The 18,201-nt window shown below is 31.3% G+C and overlaps 3 protein-coding genes across 6 annotated transcripts; 2 read left to right on the forward strand and 1 right to left on the reverse strand.

Annotated features, from left to right (window-relative positions):
* The first annotated feature begins 559 nt into the window (after nt 1–559).
* Nucleotides 560–6,563, forward strand: LOC107931475 (alpha/beta hydrolase domain-containing protein 17B). 2 transcript variants are annotated; one of them, XM_016863365.2, is made up of 8 exons: nt 2,178–2,419; nt 2,498–2,562; nt 2,687–2,758; nt 2,839–2,910; nt 4,090–4,126; nt 4,224–4,460; nt 4,566–4,613; nt 5,623–6,563. In XM_016863365.2, exons 3-8 carry the CDS (start codon nt 2,700–2,702, stop codon nt 6,184–6,186), a joined length of 1,017 nt encoding a protein of 338 aa, XP_016718854.2. In that variant the 5' UTR covers nt 2,178–2,419; nt 2,498–2,562; nt 2,687–2,699; the 3' UTR covers nt 6,187–6,563. The 2 variants fall into 2 exon arrangements, with proteins under 2 accessions (XP_016718851.1, XP_016718854.2); XM_016863362.2 differs by lacking the exons at nt 2,178–2,419; nt 2,498–2,562; nt 2,687–2,758; nt 2,839–2,910 and adding an exon at nt 560–1,049.
* A 2,000-nt stretch (nt 6,564–8,563) lies between these two features.
* LOC121202912 (CBBY-like protein) lies at nt 8,564–17,470 on the reverse strand. 3 transcript variants are annotated; one of them, XM_041101486.1, is made up of 9 exons: nt 17,047–17,470; nt 16,883–16,953; nt 16,241–16,399; nt 15,388–15,454; nt 14,621–14,716; nt 13,601–13,647; nt 13,139–13,219; nt 12,711–12,821; nt 8,564–8,882 (listed from the first exon to the last, which is right to left on the reverse strand). In XM_041101486.1, exons 1-9 carry the CDS (start codon nt 17,347–17,349, stop codon nt 8,852–8,854), a joined length of 966 nt encoding a protein of 321 aa, XP_040957420.1. In that variant the 5' UTR covers nt 17,350–17,470; the 3' UTR covers nt 8,564–8,851. The 3 variants fall into 3 exon arrangements, with proteins under 3 accessions (XP_040957420.1, XP_040957421.1, XP_040957422.1); XM_041101487.1 differs by lacking the exons at nt 8,564–8,882; nt 12,711–12,821 and adding an exon at nt 12,902–13,034; XM_041101488.1 differs by lacking the exons at nt 8,564–8,882; nt 12,711–12,821 and adding an exon at nt 12,906–13,066.
* On the forward strand, nt 8,592–11,987 carry LOC107931482 (autophagy-related protein 16). The gene is made up of 5 exons (XM_016863381.2): nt 8,592–8,846; nt 9,009–9,135; nt 9,896–10,077; nt 10,171–10,366; nt 10,866–11,987. Coding segments are annotated over exons 1-5 (1,530 nt in total). The 5' UTR covers nt 8,592–8,844; the 3' UTR covers nt 11,889–11,987.
* Nucleotides 17,471–18,201: the final 731 nt, after the last annotated feature.

Genomic DNA, 18,201 nt, shown 5'->3' on the forward strand with positions numbered 1-18,201 from the left:
AAACAATTTATCAAAACTAGAAAACCAACATGAAAATTGAGTGATAAGAAGCTCGATACTTTTAAGTAATCTCTAGTATTATGAATGAAAAAAATATCAAGAGAGCTTACCACCCGGGGATCAACTTGACTCACCAATTACTATATATTAAAAAGTGTTAATATAATGTTTAATTTGTTTCACGAGCTTTTTGTCTTATTTTGGTATTTGAATTTGATTTCAATATTCAAATTAGTAGTCAGGTCTTTTCAATTTGATCTTAAAGCATGTTTCAAATATTCATTAGGCAATATAATGCTGTTTGAACTAGATACCTAATTGAATATTGAAGTTAAACTTAAATACCAAATTAAATATTAAAACTAAATTCAGATACTGAACTGTATATTAACCCACAAAAAAGGGAAAGCAATTTCTAAAAAACACCCCGCCACATGAATTTAAGGACAAAACAGTTCACACACGCTAAAGTAAGTAGTACGGACATCTAGTTTTAAGTGACAGCGCGGTGATTTTATCACTGCCTGTCTCTATCTCTGTCTCTTTTAGTCTTTACTAATCAGACGCCAAAAGAAAACATCCTCTGAAAAGGAAAGAACAAAGAAATTTATTTTTAAAAAAAATGTTCATCGTCTTCTTCTCCTCAATCTTCTTTTGATTCTAAGTTTCAATCCAGAACCCCAATTTTATTTTTTTGTGCAAAAGGAAGAGAAAAAGATTTTGGGGGGGAGAGAAACTTGAAGTAAAAATGGGTGGGTGACGTCATCAATGGCTGCTAAGTTCGCCTTTTTTCCACCCAGTCCGCCTTCATACAAGCTAATTAAGGATGAAGAGACTGGGATTTTGGTGTTGGACCCTTTCCCCCACCGCGAAAACGTTGACGTTTTGCGTCTCCCTACTCGCCGTGGCAATGAAATCGTGGCCGTTTACGTTAGGCACCCCATGGGTACGTCGACCCTGCTTTATTCTCATGGGAACGCCGCTGATATTGGCCAAATGTATGAGCTTTTCATCGAACTCAGCATCCACTTGAGAGTCAATCTCATGGGGTATGGATTTACTTCTCTCTTTTTGCAAATTTGGGTCTTTTGTTTTTAATCAACATGTTTAGGTTTATGAATTTGGTTTGCAAATGATTAATTTTGTTGCTAAGGTGTTGATATTTGATGAGTTTTTTTGGGAAAGTTTCTAATTTTTCTTTACTTTGTCTTTATGATCTGATCAAGGGTCCTTTTTGTGTAAATTACTTGTTTATTGAGCTTCAATTATACCTGTTTAAGTTTTTCATAATCATAGTTCAGCTGAAATTCAGTATTTAAAATCTTGTGGTGGTCAATTTCTTAATTCAGATCTGTTTTCTCAAGGGTTATTGTGTGTGATTCTTGTTATGGACTCGAAACCCCAGAAAATCAGCATAGGAAGGTGGTATCCAAGGAATTTTAGTCACTGTCTACCCTGCTTTCATCCGTTAAATAAATGGCAGGATGGTATAGACTATGGAAGGGCAAATCTGAATTGTTGCTTTTAAAAAGTTCTTTTGAGAGTTATGTGGAAAAGTGCTTTTTAGAAATGCTTTTAAGAGATACTTTTGAAAATTTTTTAAGAGATACTTTTGAAAATTTTTTTGAGTGTTTGGCATTGCTGTTAAAAAGTACTTTTGAAGAATAAAATGTCCATTTTAGATATTATATTATAAAGTAATAATTATGTATTTAAATAATGTTCAAATTAGTTAATATTATGATATTTTAGCAAAAATATAAAAAAATTTTATTATAACTTATTATTAATATTTTAATATATAATATTAATTTTAAATATTTCTAAGTAATTAAAATTATTTTTAATTTTTAATTAATGCTTTTAACACATTTGTATTATTTTATTTTAAAATGTATTTAAATATATAACTCATATTATATGTAAACATAATATAGAAAACATAAAACTAACAAATTAAAATATTACATATATTTGGATTGAAGTTTTAAAAAAGGATAATATATAAATACTAAAAATTTTACAATAGCATTTACAATTTAAAGTGAATTCTTTAAACTAGAAGCTATAGCATCTCTTGTTAATTCCATTTATGTAATTAATATTTTTGTAATTATAAGTTTGTAATTAATATTTATGTAATTATAAGTTTGTAATTAATATTTATGTAATTAATATTTATGTAATTATAAGTTTGTAATTAATATTTATGTAATTAATATTTATGATTTTAGTCCCTTTGTTTCATTCAAGAAAATCTAACTCAGTTTTGTTTCAAAAAAGAAAAATCAACTCAGTCAAAAGACCTTTTACATTCTTTTCTTCTCTCACGCCTCCTCTGCCAAGAATATGTTGCTCATCTTAGAAGGAAAAGTAGTGGATTTTCTAGAGGGGCTTCAATTTACAGAGGAGTAACAAGGTTAGTATATTGAAACTCATCAACCCTTTTTTTATTATTTTTGTAAGATTTCATATATTCATTCTTTTATATCTTAAGCTTGGAATCATGGAATCAAAGAATTGGAATTGGATTTGAAGATAGGCTTTGATTGACTGAAAACGGTGAGTGAGAGATGGGGTTGCTGATAGGGTTGCTGCTCCACTTTTCAATCGTTTTTCATTTTGTTGATTCTGGAAAATTTTGCTGCTTGTCCTTAATGCTGTCTGCTATATATAATTATTGCAGTCAGCTACTAAATATGAATCTCTCTGGAACTTTAGTGCCTGAACTTGGCCAACTTTCTCACCTCAAAATACTGTGAGTTTGTTATATCTTAAATGTTCTTGACACATAATTTCCAGTAGAGCTAACTCCTTTTCTCTTTTTGTTTGTGGAAGACATTTCATGTGGAATGAATTGACTGGTAATATACCGAAGGAGATAGGACATATCTCTACCTTAAGACTCCTGTAAGTTGGATTTTTCTTATTCCTTCTTCTTCTTCACTAAAGAAATATGAGGTAATAATAAGTTTCTCAGCCTAAGATCAATTTTATATGGTGCAAAGATCCATTTAAAGTTGTTAAAATATATAAATGAAAGGCTCTTTGAGTTTGAAGATGAAGTGGTTGTCCAAAAATAAAGAGAAAAACGTGATATTTGTTAGTTAAGAAGCAGAGGAACAAAGAACCAGCGAGAGAAGAGATGAGAGCAAAGAAGTAAAAGACCAGCTAAGAAGCAGCAGTAGTTTGTGTGTGGGGCTAAAAAAGTAAAAGATCAGTTAAGAAGCACTTTTTGGCCGGAAAAGCAGAAATTTTCTGCGTTTTCATCTGCCCAAAAGTGCTTTAGAAAAGCTAGTGTACTGGCCTCAAATGAAATATGTTCTCTGTTACTTTTCACCCAAAAGCACTTCTGGGTGTAAAAGTGCTTTTCAACCAGATTAAAGAACGGGGCCTTAGAATACTATCGATTTACGTTATTCGGGTGTGAGCCTCGGGAATGTGTTCCTATGTTCAATTATTTCAAAGGTTTCCTTGTATTTAGAGCATCTTTAGAGGATCGTAATCCTGTTCACGTGTCTGGATATGCATTGAACAAAAGTACGGGTCAGAGCAACTCTCAACTAAGGGTATATATACCTTTTAGCCGTTTTCTGTATGTTCGGTTTTAGATCTAGGGTTTAACAGAAGCCAATAGTTTATAATATGGTTATGGAGAATTTGGCAGTTGTAATTGTCATGTATGAGAGAGTTAATTTTTTCTATGAAAAATGCAAATTTAGGCTTATATACAGGGGTGAATCTAGAAATTTTTTTAGGGGGACTGGAATTGAATTATAAATTTTTGAGAGGTCAAAATATAATTTTATCATTTTTAAAGGGGCTAAAAAGATTTTTGTTTTTCTTTTTTGTGACTGCCAAAGTGCAAATTTATTGCATATTAATTTATAATTCCAATATTTATGAGGGGACTGAATTTGCCCCTGCTTATATAGCTTACTCGTGTTCATATATTCCACTATATTGTTACTTAAACAGTTCTAATAGACTTGCCACTATGCTGTTCTATAGTTTGTAAGATTAATTTGCGAAACTGGTATTTCCCCCCCTATTGAATATTTGAACATAACGTATTAAAACCCTATGCAGGTACGACTACTCTGGCTATGGACAATCATCGGGAAAGGTAGTTGTAGCATGATTCTTCTACTCGTTGTATGTGTCTGAATTAAATGCATCTGTATAGCCCTATCTAATGTTCATATATACATACTTTTGTTCAGCCAAGTCAGCAGAATACGTATGCGGATATCGAAGCTGCATACAAGTGTCTTGAAGAGAATTACGGTGCCAAGCAAGAAAATATCATCCTGTATGGTCAGTCTGTCGGAAGTGGCCCTACTGTGGATCTTGCTACTCGTTTACCTCGATTAAGAGCTGTTGTTCTGCATAGTCCTATATTATCCGGGTTAAGAGTCATGTATCCTGTTAAACGCTCTTACTGGTTCGACATCTACAAGGTTCTATTCTGCTCTCTTATCGTTTCAGTTCTATAAATTCTGATATTTGGAGCGTTTCTATTTAGTTTCATCGTGCGTCTCAACTTGATTTACATGGATTTGCAGAATATCGACAAAATCTCATTGGTGAAGTGTCCTGTGCTGATAATCCATGTAAGTCTCCAATATCAATATTTTGCATTCATTAATTGGATGAAACAATCATGGGAATGCTACTTATTTTTAATCAATTGTTACATGCTATTTGCTTGTAGGTTTTTTTTAAGGCATAATGATAAATTTAGCTTTTAACGTTTACATTTTCTATCAATTTGGCCCCTTTTTTTAAGCTAAATTTGGTCATTAATCATTAAAAAGGAGTCAATTTGCTTGTCTTTAATAGAAATGCTTTTAACGATGCTGGTGTGGCTTTTCATGTGCACTTTGTGCTAACATGGCGTTATTTATCTTATCTACCACGTCAACAAGTAATTTAAAAATGATAAAAAATTTAAAAAAGTTCATAAAAATTCAAAAAAATAGCATAGAGTACACGTGAATTGATATGTGGATTGTCATGTTTAAAAATTTAACATTTTAGTCAATATTTTTATTAAAAAATCAATTCTACTTTTTTTTAAAAGGTTGATGGTCAAGTTTAACTCTTTTTAAAATGTCGAGGGCCAAATTTAGCTCAAAAAAAGAATGAAGGTCAAATTAACAGAAGATGTGAATGTTAAGGGTTAAATTTGACATTATGCTTTTTTTATCCTCAATTAGTGCAAAATTTGTGCTATTGTTGGAAGAAGGTACTAGTTATGTTACTCCAAAGTATCCGTGTCCTACACATAAAGGAAAAACTTAAGAAAAATTGAACATACTCATGTTGAATACATATCCCTTATAGGGTAATGAAGATTTTGAAAAAAAAGTGTAGGTTTTAATTCGTATGCAATTAAAGAGGAATTGGATGATGAAGCTCTACTCTTAATTCAAAGATTTGATATCAAATGGTCATGTTTGCTTCTTCAACTGTTTGAGATATACGCGAGAAACTAGCTGTGTGTGCGCTCTTGTGTGTGTGTGTGTATGCATGCATGCATGTATTTATAAATTACAAGGAATATCTACGATGGGCAACTGGCATTAACTTTGGTGATTTCATACTGGTATCGGAATTTAGGGAACTAATGATGACGTTGTTGACTGCTCTCATGGGAAGCAACTTTGGGAACTGTGCCAAGAAAAATACGAACCGTTATGGGTGAAAGGAGGAAATCACTGTGATTTGGAACTGTACCCGGATTATATTAGGCATCTCAAGAAATTCATCTCAACAGTTGAGAAGTCACCTTCTCGAAGAAATGCTTCTCGGAAAAGTACAGATGGTATCGAACAGTCTAGGCAAAGTACTGAATATTTCGAGGCTCCGAGAAGAAGTATCGACCGCAGGGAGAAACCAAGGAAAAGCACCGATACCCGGGACAAGCCAAGGAAAAGCACCGATACCCGGGAAAAACCAAGGAAAAGCATCGATAGGCCTGAAAAGCTGAAAGTTCAGGAGCACAACAAATTCAATAACATTGACAAGCTTGAAAAGCTTAGAACATCACTAGACCAGATGGAAAGGATGGAGAGATCACGTCGAAGCGTGGAATACCACGAGAAATCTCGGAGAAGCGTTGACCTTCAGCTAGAGAAAGGAAGGAAGAGTGTTGATTGGATAGATAGAATTCCAGCAGTTTAGACGGCCGTAAAAATTGGGTTTACTGAGTTCTTTGATCCGAGTGGGTGGAAGGAATAGAGAAAAAGCTGAAACAGGGAAAAAAAAAAAGAAATGGTGGGATTGTTTTGGACTGATAACTTAAATTGTTTTTAGAATTTGTATTTTGAAACTTCGAAAGCTTCACGACGATGACGGTGTTTTACGGGTTGTAGGTGTCGCAATGATCGGACAAAATATGGTTACAAATGTAGGGTTTGGTATATGTTTTAGATTTGTTGATCTTTGATTTTGAATGGAAAAAAAAAAGAATCTAACCTGCATGTTCATGTTGTGGAAAACTGAAAAAGCTTGTAATTAACAACTATTGTTTCACTATAATTTTCAGATTTTGTTGTTTATTAGTTGTATTATAAGCTTCGTATTTTAGGGGGTTAAATGTATAATTTTATTATTGTATTAACAGAAGTTTTAAAGAGACTAAACTGAAATTTTATTATTTTGGAAGGGAAAATTTATAATTTGGGGCAAGGCCCCTAGTTTTCCCCCTTGCTAAAAAGCATCCGCCAAAACCTGAATTAAAATAAAAAATGGTCACTAAGTTTGGAGTTTGGACGCTACTTATAAGGTTAAAATATGGTTTAATTCCATGCATTCATATATTTTAATAAAAGGTTTTACGAAAAATGTTTTCTATATTTTTTTGTGTTTGTTTTACAGAAAACAGCTTGGTCAACGGAAAATAACTTACAGGTCAACGGAAAATAAGACTTTTTCCTTGTAAAATGACTTACCCTGAAAATAAGACTTTTTCCTTGTAAAATGACTTACCCTTTTGAAAAGCGTAAGTCATTTTCCGGAAAAGAGTTCCTCAATAGATAATTTTATTTTTATATAAAAATTAACTTAAATCAAGTTTAATATTATTATATTGATAATAAATTTTATTTTTATTTTTAAAAATATTTAAAATATTAATATAAAATATAATATTTTTTAATATTATTATATAACTAAATATAAATAATTAATATATAATATTTAAATTTTATTTTAAAAGTAAATTTTAAAAATAATAATTTTAAATAATATTATTCGCATATTATTGAAAATATCAATATTAATATTTTAATACTAAATATTTATTACAATTATAAATATATTAATAATAAATATTTTGTAGTATAAATGTTAAAATATGTCATAAGTCTATATACTCTTCACAAATTTACAATTTAGTTTCTGTACTTTTATTTTCAAGAATTTAGTCCCTCTACTTTCCAGATTTAAAAATCAAGTCCAACTGCAGACATTGTTGATTCTTTTTGTCAAATTTGTTAAAGTCACATTTTAAATAAAAAAAATACTCAGTTGGTAGTCGTCTAACTAAAAAATAATCGTTGCAATGAACCTAAATTTAACAAAATATTTTTAATATATGTAAAAACAATGTAAAATATAAAATTATAGATATAAAATAAACTCAATTAAACAATGAAAAAAAAATCTCAAATGAATGTTTGTTTAATTGAAAACGACTTTTATAAAATATTTTTAAAGAACCTGCGAAACAAAAGAAAATATTTTACACAGATTCATCCAAACACCAAAAAATATTAGTTTTTCCAGAAAAGTAAGTCATTTTTCAAAAATTATTTTCAGTGAAACAAACGGATTCTTAGTTTTTATATTTTTTAAATATAAAATATTAAATTTAATTGTTAATATAGTTAGAAATTTATTTTTGTTAAATTCAAGCACTTTTTTTGTTACAAAATTATAAGTCAATTTTTTTGATTTCAAATTGTTACAAAATTATAAGTCAATTTTTTTGATTTCAAACACTAAATTTAATATAAAATATTTAACAGAGTTAACAATTAAATCTGAATTTTAAATTCTAAAAGATAAAAGAAAAACTAAACTTTAAAAATAAAAATTAAATAAAATTTCAAATATAAAAAATAAAAAAACTTGAAACATATTTTAATCTAATTATAAAAATTCACTAAGAATTAATTATTTAACAAATAAAAAACATATAAATTTATTTTTATTAATATAAATACCTTTGTAAAATATATTTTATTTATGAATCATGATGTAAATAAATGAAAATATTTGATATTAAAAAAATATTTATAAAAATATATCGATGATTATTAATGAAGTGGTAAGGATATTTATATGATTTTGATGATATTATAATTTATTTTTAAATAATAATTTTCAATTATAAAAAATAAAAATATTTTTATAATAATATTAAATACGGATATTTTGATAATTTTACCTTTACAGTCGTAAAAATCAACTCAATCCGTCATTTTATAGATAATTTTTTTTATATTTAATACTAAATAATGATTTAGAAGTATTTTAAAAAAGGTCAAACCATGGATAAGTGAAAGAGTGAACTTTGAAAATATTCCAGAAATAGCTTTTGAGTAATCTCACAATTACAATCTGATTATAAACTCCATTTCATTGGAGAACCCTTTGAGTAATCTCACAATACAATCTGATTACAAACTTCATTTCATTGAAGAACCCTTTGAGCAATCTCATCCTTTTTCTCTCAATCTCTCGCAATCGCTTACCCCTAAAATCCAAACCCTAATTCGAATTTCGATCCGAATTCGATTTTTCTACTGCAAACATTAATCTTCATCCAATCTTGTTATGTATGTCAATAAAATCTCCCACTTCCTTCTTCCATTCTGCAAAAAGGAAAAAAAATAAGAAGAAAAATCATTCTTGCAAATTGGGTTCAATTTTTTGAAAGAAAAAACATTTAATGTTAACGAAATTCTGCTAAGAAACAAATTATGCTCAATCTTTTTCAGGTCGCGAGAGGTTTTAGCGAGGGAAGCTATAAACCACGCGTTGAAGGCGCTAAATAAACGGCATTTAATTGAAGAAGGAGCTCATGCTCCTGCTTATATTGCTCTTTCCAGGCCTATCATCTCCCAGGTATGTTTCTTTTTTGGGTTTTTAATGATTACAATGTATTGAAAATTGCTACTTTTTCAAAAGAAAAAATGTCAATGTTGATATTGGAGTTTATGATTATGTTGCAAGATTATGAAAGCAAATGGGTCTGGATTAAGGAATTAGTTAAATCATTAGGTTTCCATTAGAATAGAAAGGCACTATGCAATATTGGGATATGCTATTTAGACTCGGGTGTGAATTTTGGATCCGAATTAGTGCATGCTCGGTCTTTTATAAGGTTCTGCAGCTATGTTCGATATATATCGGACACTGATTCTTCTAGTAATATGAAGAGTTGGAACAAAATAGATATTTGGTAATTGGATATGATATTTGTACTTGGGTGTAGTGTCGAATATGGATATATTCAATTTTGTCGAAGATTTTCTTGGATTTTTGGATATGTTATTTAGACTTGGGTGCAAATTTCGGATTTGAATTAGTGTATGTTTGTTTTTTAGAAAGTCCCGCAGCTATGTTCCATATATATTGGGCACAGATACTTCAAGTAAAATGAAGCGTCAGAACAAAATAAATGTTTGGTAATTGGATATGTTATTTGGAGTGGGGTGAGTTTCGGGTATAGGTATGTTCAATTTTTTGTATTTTTTCCATGGATATGTGGATCATATCTCTGTACCTATGTTTGAATAGGCGTTGAACATGAGTGTTAAACATGGATACTTCATGAAAATTGAAGAGTTTGAGTAACATAGGCACTTTGTGAATTTCTTTGTAGGGTTCAGAATGGAAAGAGAAAGCAGAAAACTTGGAAATGGAACTTCAACAATGTTACAAAGCGCAGTCTAGATTGTCCGAGCAACTAGTGGTTGAAGTAGCTGAATCTCGAGCTTTAAAAGCTTCTCTACAAGAGAAAGAAACGGCTATTGCCGAATTGGAGAAGGAATTGAACCAAACCAGGTTCGGCTTGTGTTCCTTTTCATAGTGTGTGCTAGATTTCTAGATTTGAAGTAGCTGTGAACGGAATAATTGACAGACTGTTTATTTTTGCAGGGATGAGTGCTCTCAGCTAAAGACAGATTTAGAAGAAAAAATTCGAGCTTTGGAATTGTTGATGATCGAGCATCAACAACTGAAAGCTCAATTAGAACAAATGGCTATTAAAGCTAAAAACGCGGAGGCTGAAAATAAGATGTTAGTTGATCGTTGGATGCTTCAAAAAATGCAGGATGCTGAACGGCTTAACGAGGTATGGTATATCGTTGTCACGCTCGGTTCTGACAGAGCATAATTTATTTTTCGGTGAATGTACCTCAGAGGTCCCTCTATTATAGGGGCTTGATCAAATTAGTCTCTCTATTATTAAATGGGTAAAATTTAGTCTGTGTACTATTAAAAAGAATCAAATAATTCCAAATTGGAATAGAGTTGACATTTACTATTTAAAAACTATCATTTATTGTTTAACTGAGTTAATATTTTTAAAGTTTTTATAGTTCTGTAAATGAAATCTTTTGTTAGTTTTTAAGACATTTTTTATGCAATAAATATTAACTTTGTTACGATTGGACTTCCTTGATTCTTTTTAATAGTATAAGGACTAAATTGATTCATTTAATAATAGAGGGACTAATTTGATCTAGTCTATAATACAGGGACCTCTCAAGTGCTTTAACCTTTATTTTTCAGTATGTGTGTTTTAGATTACAATATTAGTGGTAACTTTAGTTTTTCTATAATTAATTTAGGCAAATGCGCTTTACGAAGATATGATTGAGCGGCTAAAGGCCAGTGGTTTAGAAAAACTTGCCCGAGAACAAGTGGATGGTATTGTCCGTAGAAGCGAAGAAGGTGCTGAGTTCTTTGCGGAATCAACCGTTCCTTCTGTTTGCTCACACAGGATCAATGCACATGAAGGTGGTTGTGCTTCCATACTGTTCGAGTACAACTCCAGCAAATTGATCAGTGGGGGACAGGATCGATCGGTCAAAATGTGGGATACCAGTACCGGATCTTTAACCCATAACCTTTCCGGTTGCCTTGGTTCTGTCCTTGATCTTGCAATTACTCATGACAATAGATTCGTAATAGCAGCAAGTAGTTCAAACAACTTGTTTGTATGGGATGTCAGCTCAGGACGAATCCGACATACTCTCACAGGTCACACTGATAAAGTCTGTGCAGTAGATGTAAGCAAAGTTTCGAGTCGTCATGTCGTGAGTGCTGCTTATGATCGAACGATAAAAGTGTGGGATCTGCAGAAAGGTTACTGCACCAACACGATAATTTTCCACAGCAACTGCAATGCACTTTGCTTCAGCACAGATGGACTGACTATATGCTCCGGTCACGTCGACGGGAATCTCCGTTTATGGGACAGTCGGACCGGAAAATTACTTAGCGAAGTCGCGGCACATTCACTTCCCATCACATCTATCTCTCTGTCCCGAAACGGAAATGTCGTATTAACGAGTGGTAGGGATAATGTGCATAATTTATTCGACGGACGATCTTTGGAAGCTTGTGGTACATTCAGAGCAACCGGAAATAGGGTAGCATCTAATTGGAGTCGCTCGTGTATTAGTCCGGATGACAATTATATTGCTGCTGGGTCTGCTGATGGATCCATATGCATTTGGTCGATATCGAAAGCCGACATAGTAAGCACTTTGAAGGAACATACTGCACCTGTTCTGTCTTGTACATGGAGTGGACTTGGAAAACCATTAGCCTCTGCAGATAAGAATGGGATTGTCTGTACCTGGACATGATCCACTACTTATCCATACAAGGAATGGATATTAAACTATGTTACTATAAATTATAACTCGGATTTGTCAAATATGATTATGTATCTGATTGTTTGTACATGGAATGGATGTTTAACTATGGGTTTGTCAAATACGATTATATATCACAGATAAGAGTTCAATTTTTCAAAAAAAATTTATGTACCTTGAGATTTTTTTGTAGGTTCATATATTTATGGGTTAAAGTAATTCGGAGGTTCTAGTATTGTAGGGATTGGATCAAATTAATCCTTCTATTATGAAATAGATTAATTTAATTCTTATACTATTAAAAAGAATCAAATAAGTTCAAATTGTAAAATAGTTCACATTTATTGTATAAAAAATATCTTGAAAATATTAACTCTATTAAATAGTATATGATGTTTTTTAAATAGTAAATGTTAACTTTATTCTAATTTTATTTTATTTATTCTTTTCAATAGTACAGGGATTAAATTGATTTATTTAATAGTAGAGGGACTAATTTGATCTTATAATATGGATTCAATGATCTCTCAGGTACATTCACGTATGTATATATATATATACACGTGAGTATATTATTATACCTTTGCATTATTGCAATTCTTTTAGCAGTTTCAGCTTGAACCAACAATTGAAAACCAAGAACAACAAATTGAAGCTTCAAATGGGAATCTAAATTTCCAGTTTTACAGTGATTTTTCAAGTAGTCGTCGCCAAAAAGTTGACAATTATAGACAGCGAAATTAAGGCATTGATCTCAACAAACAATGATACAAACAAAACGAGTGTTTTTTTTTTTTAAATTAACTAACATACTGTTTCTCAAGAAGGCTTCCACAGAATGCCAAATCGAACCGTTCCTCTGGTGGATCTCCAATGCAATCGAACACTGCATCGGCATTCAAGAAGTCTTCATCGGCTGTATAACTGCAACCATAGGACCAACTCAGTGTTAAAACATGAATCGGTAATGCATTGCATTGACATGATTGGAAAATCTTGCTACCGGTTTTTGAGAAGTTCTTTGGTCCTCAGTTTCCGGTTTTTTACTTGTTCTGGACGGTTTATTTGTTTTCTAGTTAAATGTATATGATTCAACCGTCAGACTGATCGATTCCTGGTTGAACTGACCCATCCAGTCTGTTTAAGCAGTTGGCTCAACAAAAGGAAAACTGAAAATCGATTTTAATCATCCAATTCAGCTTACAGTTTGCAAACACGTCTCGCTTAATAAAGAAATTTACCCGCTCTTTGTCACTATGCAAGTCATTCCGGCAGCTTTGGCAGCAGCAAGTCCTATGGCACTGTCTTCTACAACAACACAGCTAAGGAACAAATTTGGGAGGAAAAAAAAATCAGATCTCATCTCAAACATATATAAGCAAATGTAAGCTAAACAAAAGAGAATATAAATAAGCTTTTCTATTTGCTGATCTTTCAGTATTGACATGTCTATGCGATTGGGACTATTTATTTTTCTTGGAGTACCCCTGTCTGACATCGGTATCCAACAAATATATAGACTTAGGTATGGTATATGATATTCTGAAGACTCACCAAAAAAATTAAACAAGCTCGTGTTGGACACACATTTGTGTCTAACACTCGCAACCGAATCCAAGCAACATAAATATTTCGTTTTTGTGATTAATTTGTTATTGTTTACATTGAAAAACATCGGAGAAGGCTCTGTTATGATGCAATACCTTGAAGGTTCAACACCGAGAGTGTTTGCTGCTAATGTATAGATGGCCTGCCATAAAGAACATGGACTCTTTTAAGTTAATCCATCTTCATGTAGACATACAAATGAATGAACTTGAACTATGTAAACTGTAATGAGTCACTTGTGAACCACAGCGAAAGAAAAAGTCTAATTAGAGGGTGCCTATAGGCGCCATTTAAGACTTAAAAGACTAGATAATACATTACTTTTAGTAAATTCAAGAAAAAAACTAATTTATTAATTACATAGATATCACTTTCATATTAGTGTTGCTCCGATTCTTTTATTATTATTATTATTATTTGTGTCCGGAACTCTTATCCAACATATTTTCAGACAAGTATGAAGATATGATTCTCCACCAACCTCTTGACCGAGTGACAACAGCATTATGTTGTAGGCATGAGATATTGGGTTTGATCCCAAGCAACTCCATTCCCTCTCCCAATTATCAAAAAAAGAAAATGCTGAGCAGAACCATATAAGACATATTCCCATAGCTGACACTTACTCCAAGTCCAAACAACACAAGAATTTAGAAAGCCTCTTCAGTAATTCTTTGGCTAAAATCTTCACAATCTTGGAATTTAGTCTTTGTACCTTTATTTTTAGGAATTTAGTTCCTATACATTTCAGATTTTAAAATTAAAAAAATACTCACTTGGTAGCTATCTAATTAAAAACATGACATGTAATGAACTTGAATTTAACAAAATAATTTCAACAGTGTTAACAGTTGAATCTAAATTTTGAAATATGAAAAGTAGAGGGATTAAATTTCTAAAAACAAAAGTATAGGGACTAAGTTCCAAATTAATGAAGAGTACAATAACTTTTTCTTATTTTACATCCAAAACTAAGTTAGATTTCTGTTTCTGAAGGTCGTGGGAGCAAATTCGTACTAAGGCTAGGCACTTGATGGAAGCTTTAAGGCATGTAATAATGTGTTTCAACTAGATGTAACTTGATTAAATTTCAAAATGAGGGATGACATACTCACTGGATCCGGTTTTTTACGAGGAACCACATCTCCAGCAAATATCTGGATTTTTTCTGCACGTTCTGGTCCCAGTAAACAAGAAACTACTGCAGAGACCTATAAAAGAAGCATATACATACATACATACATATATATATAATATTCAATGGTAAGAAATATGATAAGATGATCTCAAAGTCTTTATATAAATCTAAATTTTAAAGGGACAATATCAAACTTTAATGCGTAATGTGTAACGGATTTGTTCATCAAGAATAAAACTGAAAATTCAACAAGAACCCCCAGTGCCTGGTTTATTTGAGACTTCAAAAATATGCCATGCTCGGACTCTTCATTTTGCTTTAGTACTCATATCCGACATATACTTTTGACATGGATAGACGGGTATGATTCTCAAAGATCTTCTAAATACCTGAGAGAACTTGGAAAATATTGAACCTGTATCCAACACTCACACCAGAGCCCGAGTAACATAGCTGAAAATCATCCATAAACTTGGCAATCCGTGTATACGTAATGCTTTTTTGAATATGTCAATTGTGTAAACAATTAAACATGGACACAACACAAACCATTAAAATATGTCCTAACCACGAATATTAAACATGTCAGTGTTAATCACTTCTAAATGCATCGTGTTGTGCTTATTACATAATTTTCGTGCCTAATAGATGTGTTATGTGCGTTTTTATGTTCAAAATGACCGGATTTAATCATCCTTGGCAAAATAAAATCAATCATAGCTGTATAGAACCTGATTAGCATACCGCCTTCTCATTGGATGTACTGCACACTGCAACTTTTACTCCTTCCCCCAAAGCTTGATCAATCAACCTGTTTGATATGATTACAAATAACTCAAAAGGGCTAGAATCTGGAAATCTAAAATATCTCAAAATAAGACAATCTTCTAGTAAAACTAAATTAAGTGAATGTTATTATGCTAAAACAAAAACATTTGAGTAATTAAATGCAATGTTATTGGATTCGGGTGAGTGCCAAATATGTGTATGTGTCTCATATACTAACTTTTTCTAAGTTATTCTTTGTAAACGTACTAAAGAATGACGTTTATGATGAACCCAAATCCTTGAATATTATATCTAACAAACAGTTTGAGTCATAAAATGCAATGTTACCTGGACTCGGGAAAATGCTAGATATGGGTATATGTTCACATACTCAACTTTTCTAAGCTATTATTAGTAAACATGCTAAAGAGTCACATTTATAGTTAACTTGAATCCTCTAAATAATTTAGTGAATGTTATGCTAAACACAAACACTTGAGTAATTAAATCCAACGTTACCTGAACTAAGGTGAGTGTCGGATAAGCGTATGTGACCCGTGTACCGAACTTTCTCTAAGTTATTCTTTGTAAACATATCACATTTATGATTAACTTGAATCCCCTAAACAATTAAGTGAATGCTATACCAAACAAATATTCAAGCTATGAAGTCCAATGTTAACTGGACTCGACTAAGTGTTGGATATGGCATACGGGTATATCTCCCTCAATGGACATACTTTTGGAAGATCATATCATTCTGAATATGCGTTGAACACAAATGTCAAACAAGACTGCATGGATTAATAGAAGTAAGAGAGGGACTAACTCGGCTACACCGGGACGAAGAGGTAGCAATCTATTTTCGATAAGAGCCATGAACAACTCGGTTTTTCGTTTATGAAGTGAAGCAATGAATTCCTTTCTTTCTTCTTCACTCTTTGGAGCTTTATCTGGCCAACCTGTCTTGTTAAAGTAAGCTGTCATCCTACAAAACACAAAATTATCTGAGCTTGCTTTTGGTAACTTAGATTTGATTTGGAATTTTTTGAAATTACAATAAATTATATCTAACAGTTTCAATCAGAATCAATACTAAAGGTTTTATTGGCTAGTAGTATTAGTGTGTGATAAAATGTTATCCAAATTCAAAGTGTCAAATTCATGCATAAAATGTGTAATAAAATACATATAAATGTAGAATTAATGATTATTTTTCAAATTCTTTCATTTGTCTGCCCTAAATACTTTTGAAATTCAAAATTCATATTTTTAGACTTTTCAAAAATATAACCGAATTGAATTCTAACTAATTTATACATTCATATCAGTCTCACAATTTACATAACAAATGATACGCAAATCCAAAATTCAATTTCATGCTTCCAAACACAGCTGCAGAGAACTTCAAATTTGAATTAATTTGAAAAAAGAAAAAGAAAAAAAAAAGTACTAGAGGATATTAGATTACCTTTCTTTCCCACCACCAATTTTGAGCAACTCTCCATACAAATCCACATCCCAAGTAACACCCAATTCTTTCTGCAAAGTTTTCACCAAAAAACAAGAACCCCTAAATTTCAAAATTTACAAAAGAAATTGACCCAAAAAGATAAAAAGAACATTTGAATTTACTTCATTGAAAGTGTCATTAAACGAAACCCGGTGACCATCCTTCTCAGTATCAACGAGAACACCATCGCAGTCAAAAAGAAGAGCAGATGGAAGAGTATTCGAAAAAGAAGCCGATGAGCATTTGATCTTGAAGGCAGTACGAATTTGCTTCGTTGTCCTCGTTGAAGAACTAAAGAGTGAAGAAGATGGTACGTTCTTTGCAATGAATAAAAGGTGGTGACTGAATATAGAAGGTTTAGCTTTAACAGTTGAAGAAGATGAAGGAAATGTTGGTAAAGAAAGAGAAAAGGCGGTGGAAGCCATTATCAAGCCGTGATTTTAGCTTCAGCTTTTTTTTTTTTTTTTCTTCTTAGCTCTTTAACAGAAACATTTCAGTTATGATTGGTTGGCCTGTTTTTAAGTGTCTTATCTCTCTAACTTATCCGCCACAATTTCCCACAAATACATAATCGGTGTTTACAACCATGGAATCGGATCGGATCTCTAATTTAGGATACGGGTCGGGTCAACAAAATATAGTCACTCAAATAAAGTGAAAAAATGAAATAAACAAAATAAAGTGAAAATAGATTAGTCAAGGCTTATCGGATGGGATTAAATAGAAATATTAAATTTATTTTAAAACTTGAATTTTAATAATAAAATATTTTTTACGTTTATAACATATTTATATGTATATATTATGTAATTAATATCAAAATTAAAAACCATTTTATAATATAAGTTTTAAAATAATTAATTTATAAGGTAGCAAGAGAACTATATACTAAATATTAAATAAATAAAATATATATTTAGAAATTGAACTTTTAAATTTATACTGGGTTAGAGTTTACTATAGAGTCAAAACATGAATAAATTCTCTACTCAATTTTCGACACGAGAAAGTAGTGCAAATGTGATATTAGTATGGATCTAATGCAAATTAAATATAATTTGTATTATGACATACAATTTGTACCAAAAAGAAATATCATGAAAAAAATACGTATTAAAATTATAAAAAAAGTTGATATTAGAAATTAATATAATTTTAATTGAAATAATAAAATTGAATTAGTTTTTAAAATTTATATAAAAATATAAAATTAAATTTAAAATATTATTTTTTATTTTTTAAAATTAATGAGTTATTGGTAAATTCACAATTAAATT

This window comes from Gossypium hirsutum, chromosome D09 (genome assembly GCF_007990345.1).
Source record: "Gossypium hirsutum isolate 1008001.06 chromosome D09, Gossypium_hirsutum_v2.1, whole genome shotgun sequence".
In the NCBI taxonomy this organism is placed as follows: Eukaryota; Viridiplantae; Streptophyta; class Magnoliopsida; order Malvales; family Malvaceae; genus Gossypium; species Gossypium hirsutum.

Bases quoted from the DNA above. Each gene is read 5' to 3' on its own strand.
- LOC107931475 (XM_016863362.2), top strand. From the start codon at position 769: ATGGCTGCTAAGTTCGCCTTTTTTCCACCCAGTCCGCCTTCATACAAG. The intron at 1,050-4,089 runs GTATGGATTTAC...AACCCTATGCAG, and splicing joins TTGAGAGTCAATCTCATGGG to GTACGACTACTCTGGCTATG. The intron at 4,614-5,622 runs GTAAGTCTCCAA...ATCGGAATTTAG, and splicing joins GTCCTGTGCTGATAATCCAT to GGAACTAATGATGACGTTGT.
- LOC121202912 (XM_041101486.1), bottom strand. From the start codon at position 17,349: ATGGCTTCCACCGCCTTTTCTCTTTCTTTACCAACATTTCCTTCATCT. The intron at 16,954-17,046 runs GTAAATTCAAAT...AAAACTTTGCAG, and splicing joins TTAATGACACTTTCAATGAA to AAAGAATTGGGTGTTACTTG. The intron at 13,220-13,600 runs GTATTGCATCAT...TTTGTTCCTTAG, and splicing joins CTCGGTGTTGAACCTTCAAG to CTGTGTTGTTGTAGAAGACA.
- LOC107931482 (XM_016863381.2), top strand. The intron at 9,136-9,895 runs GTATGTTTCTTT...ATTTCTTTGTAG, and splicing joins CCAGGCCTATCATCTCCCAG to GGTTCAGAATGGAAAGAGAA. The intron at 10,078-10,170 runs GTTCGGCTTGTG...TTATTTTTGCAG, and splicing joins AAGGAATTGAACCAAACCAG to GGATGAGTGCTCTCAGCTAA.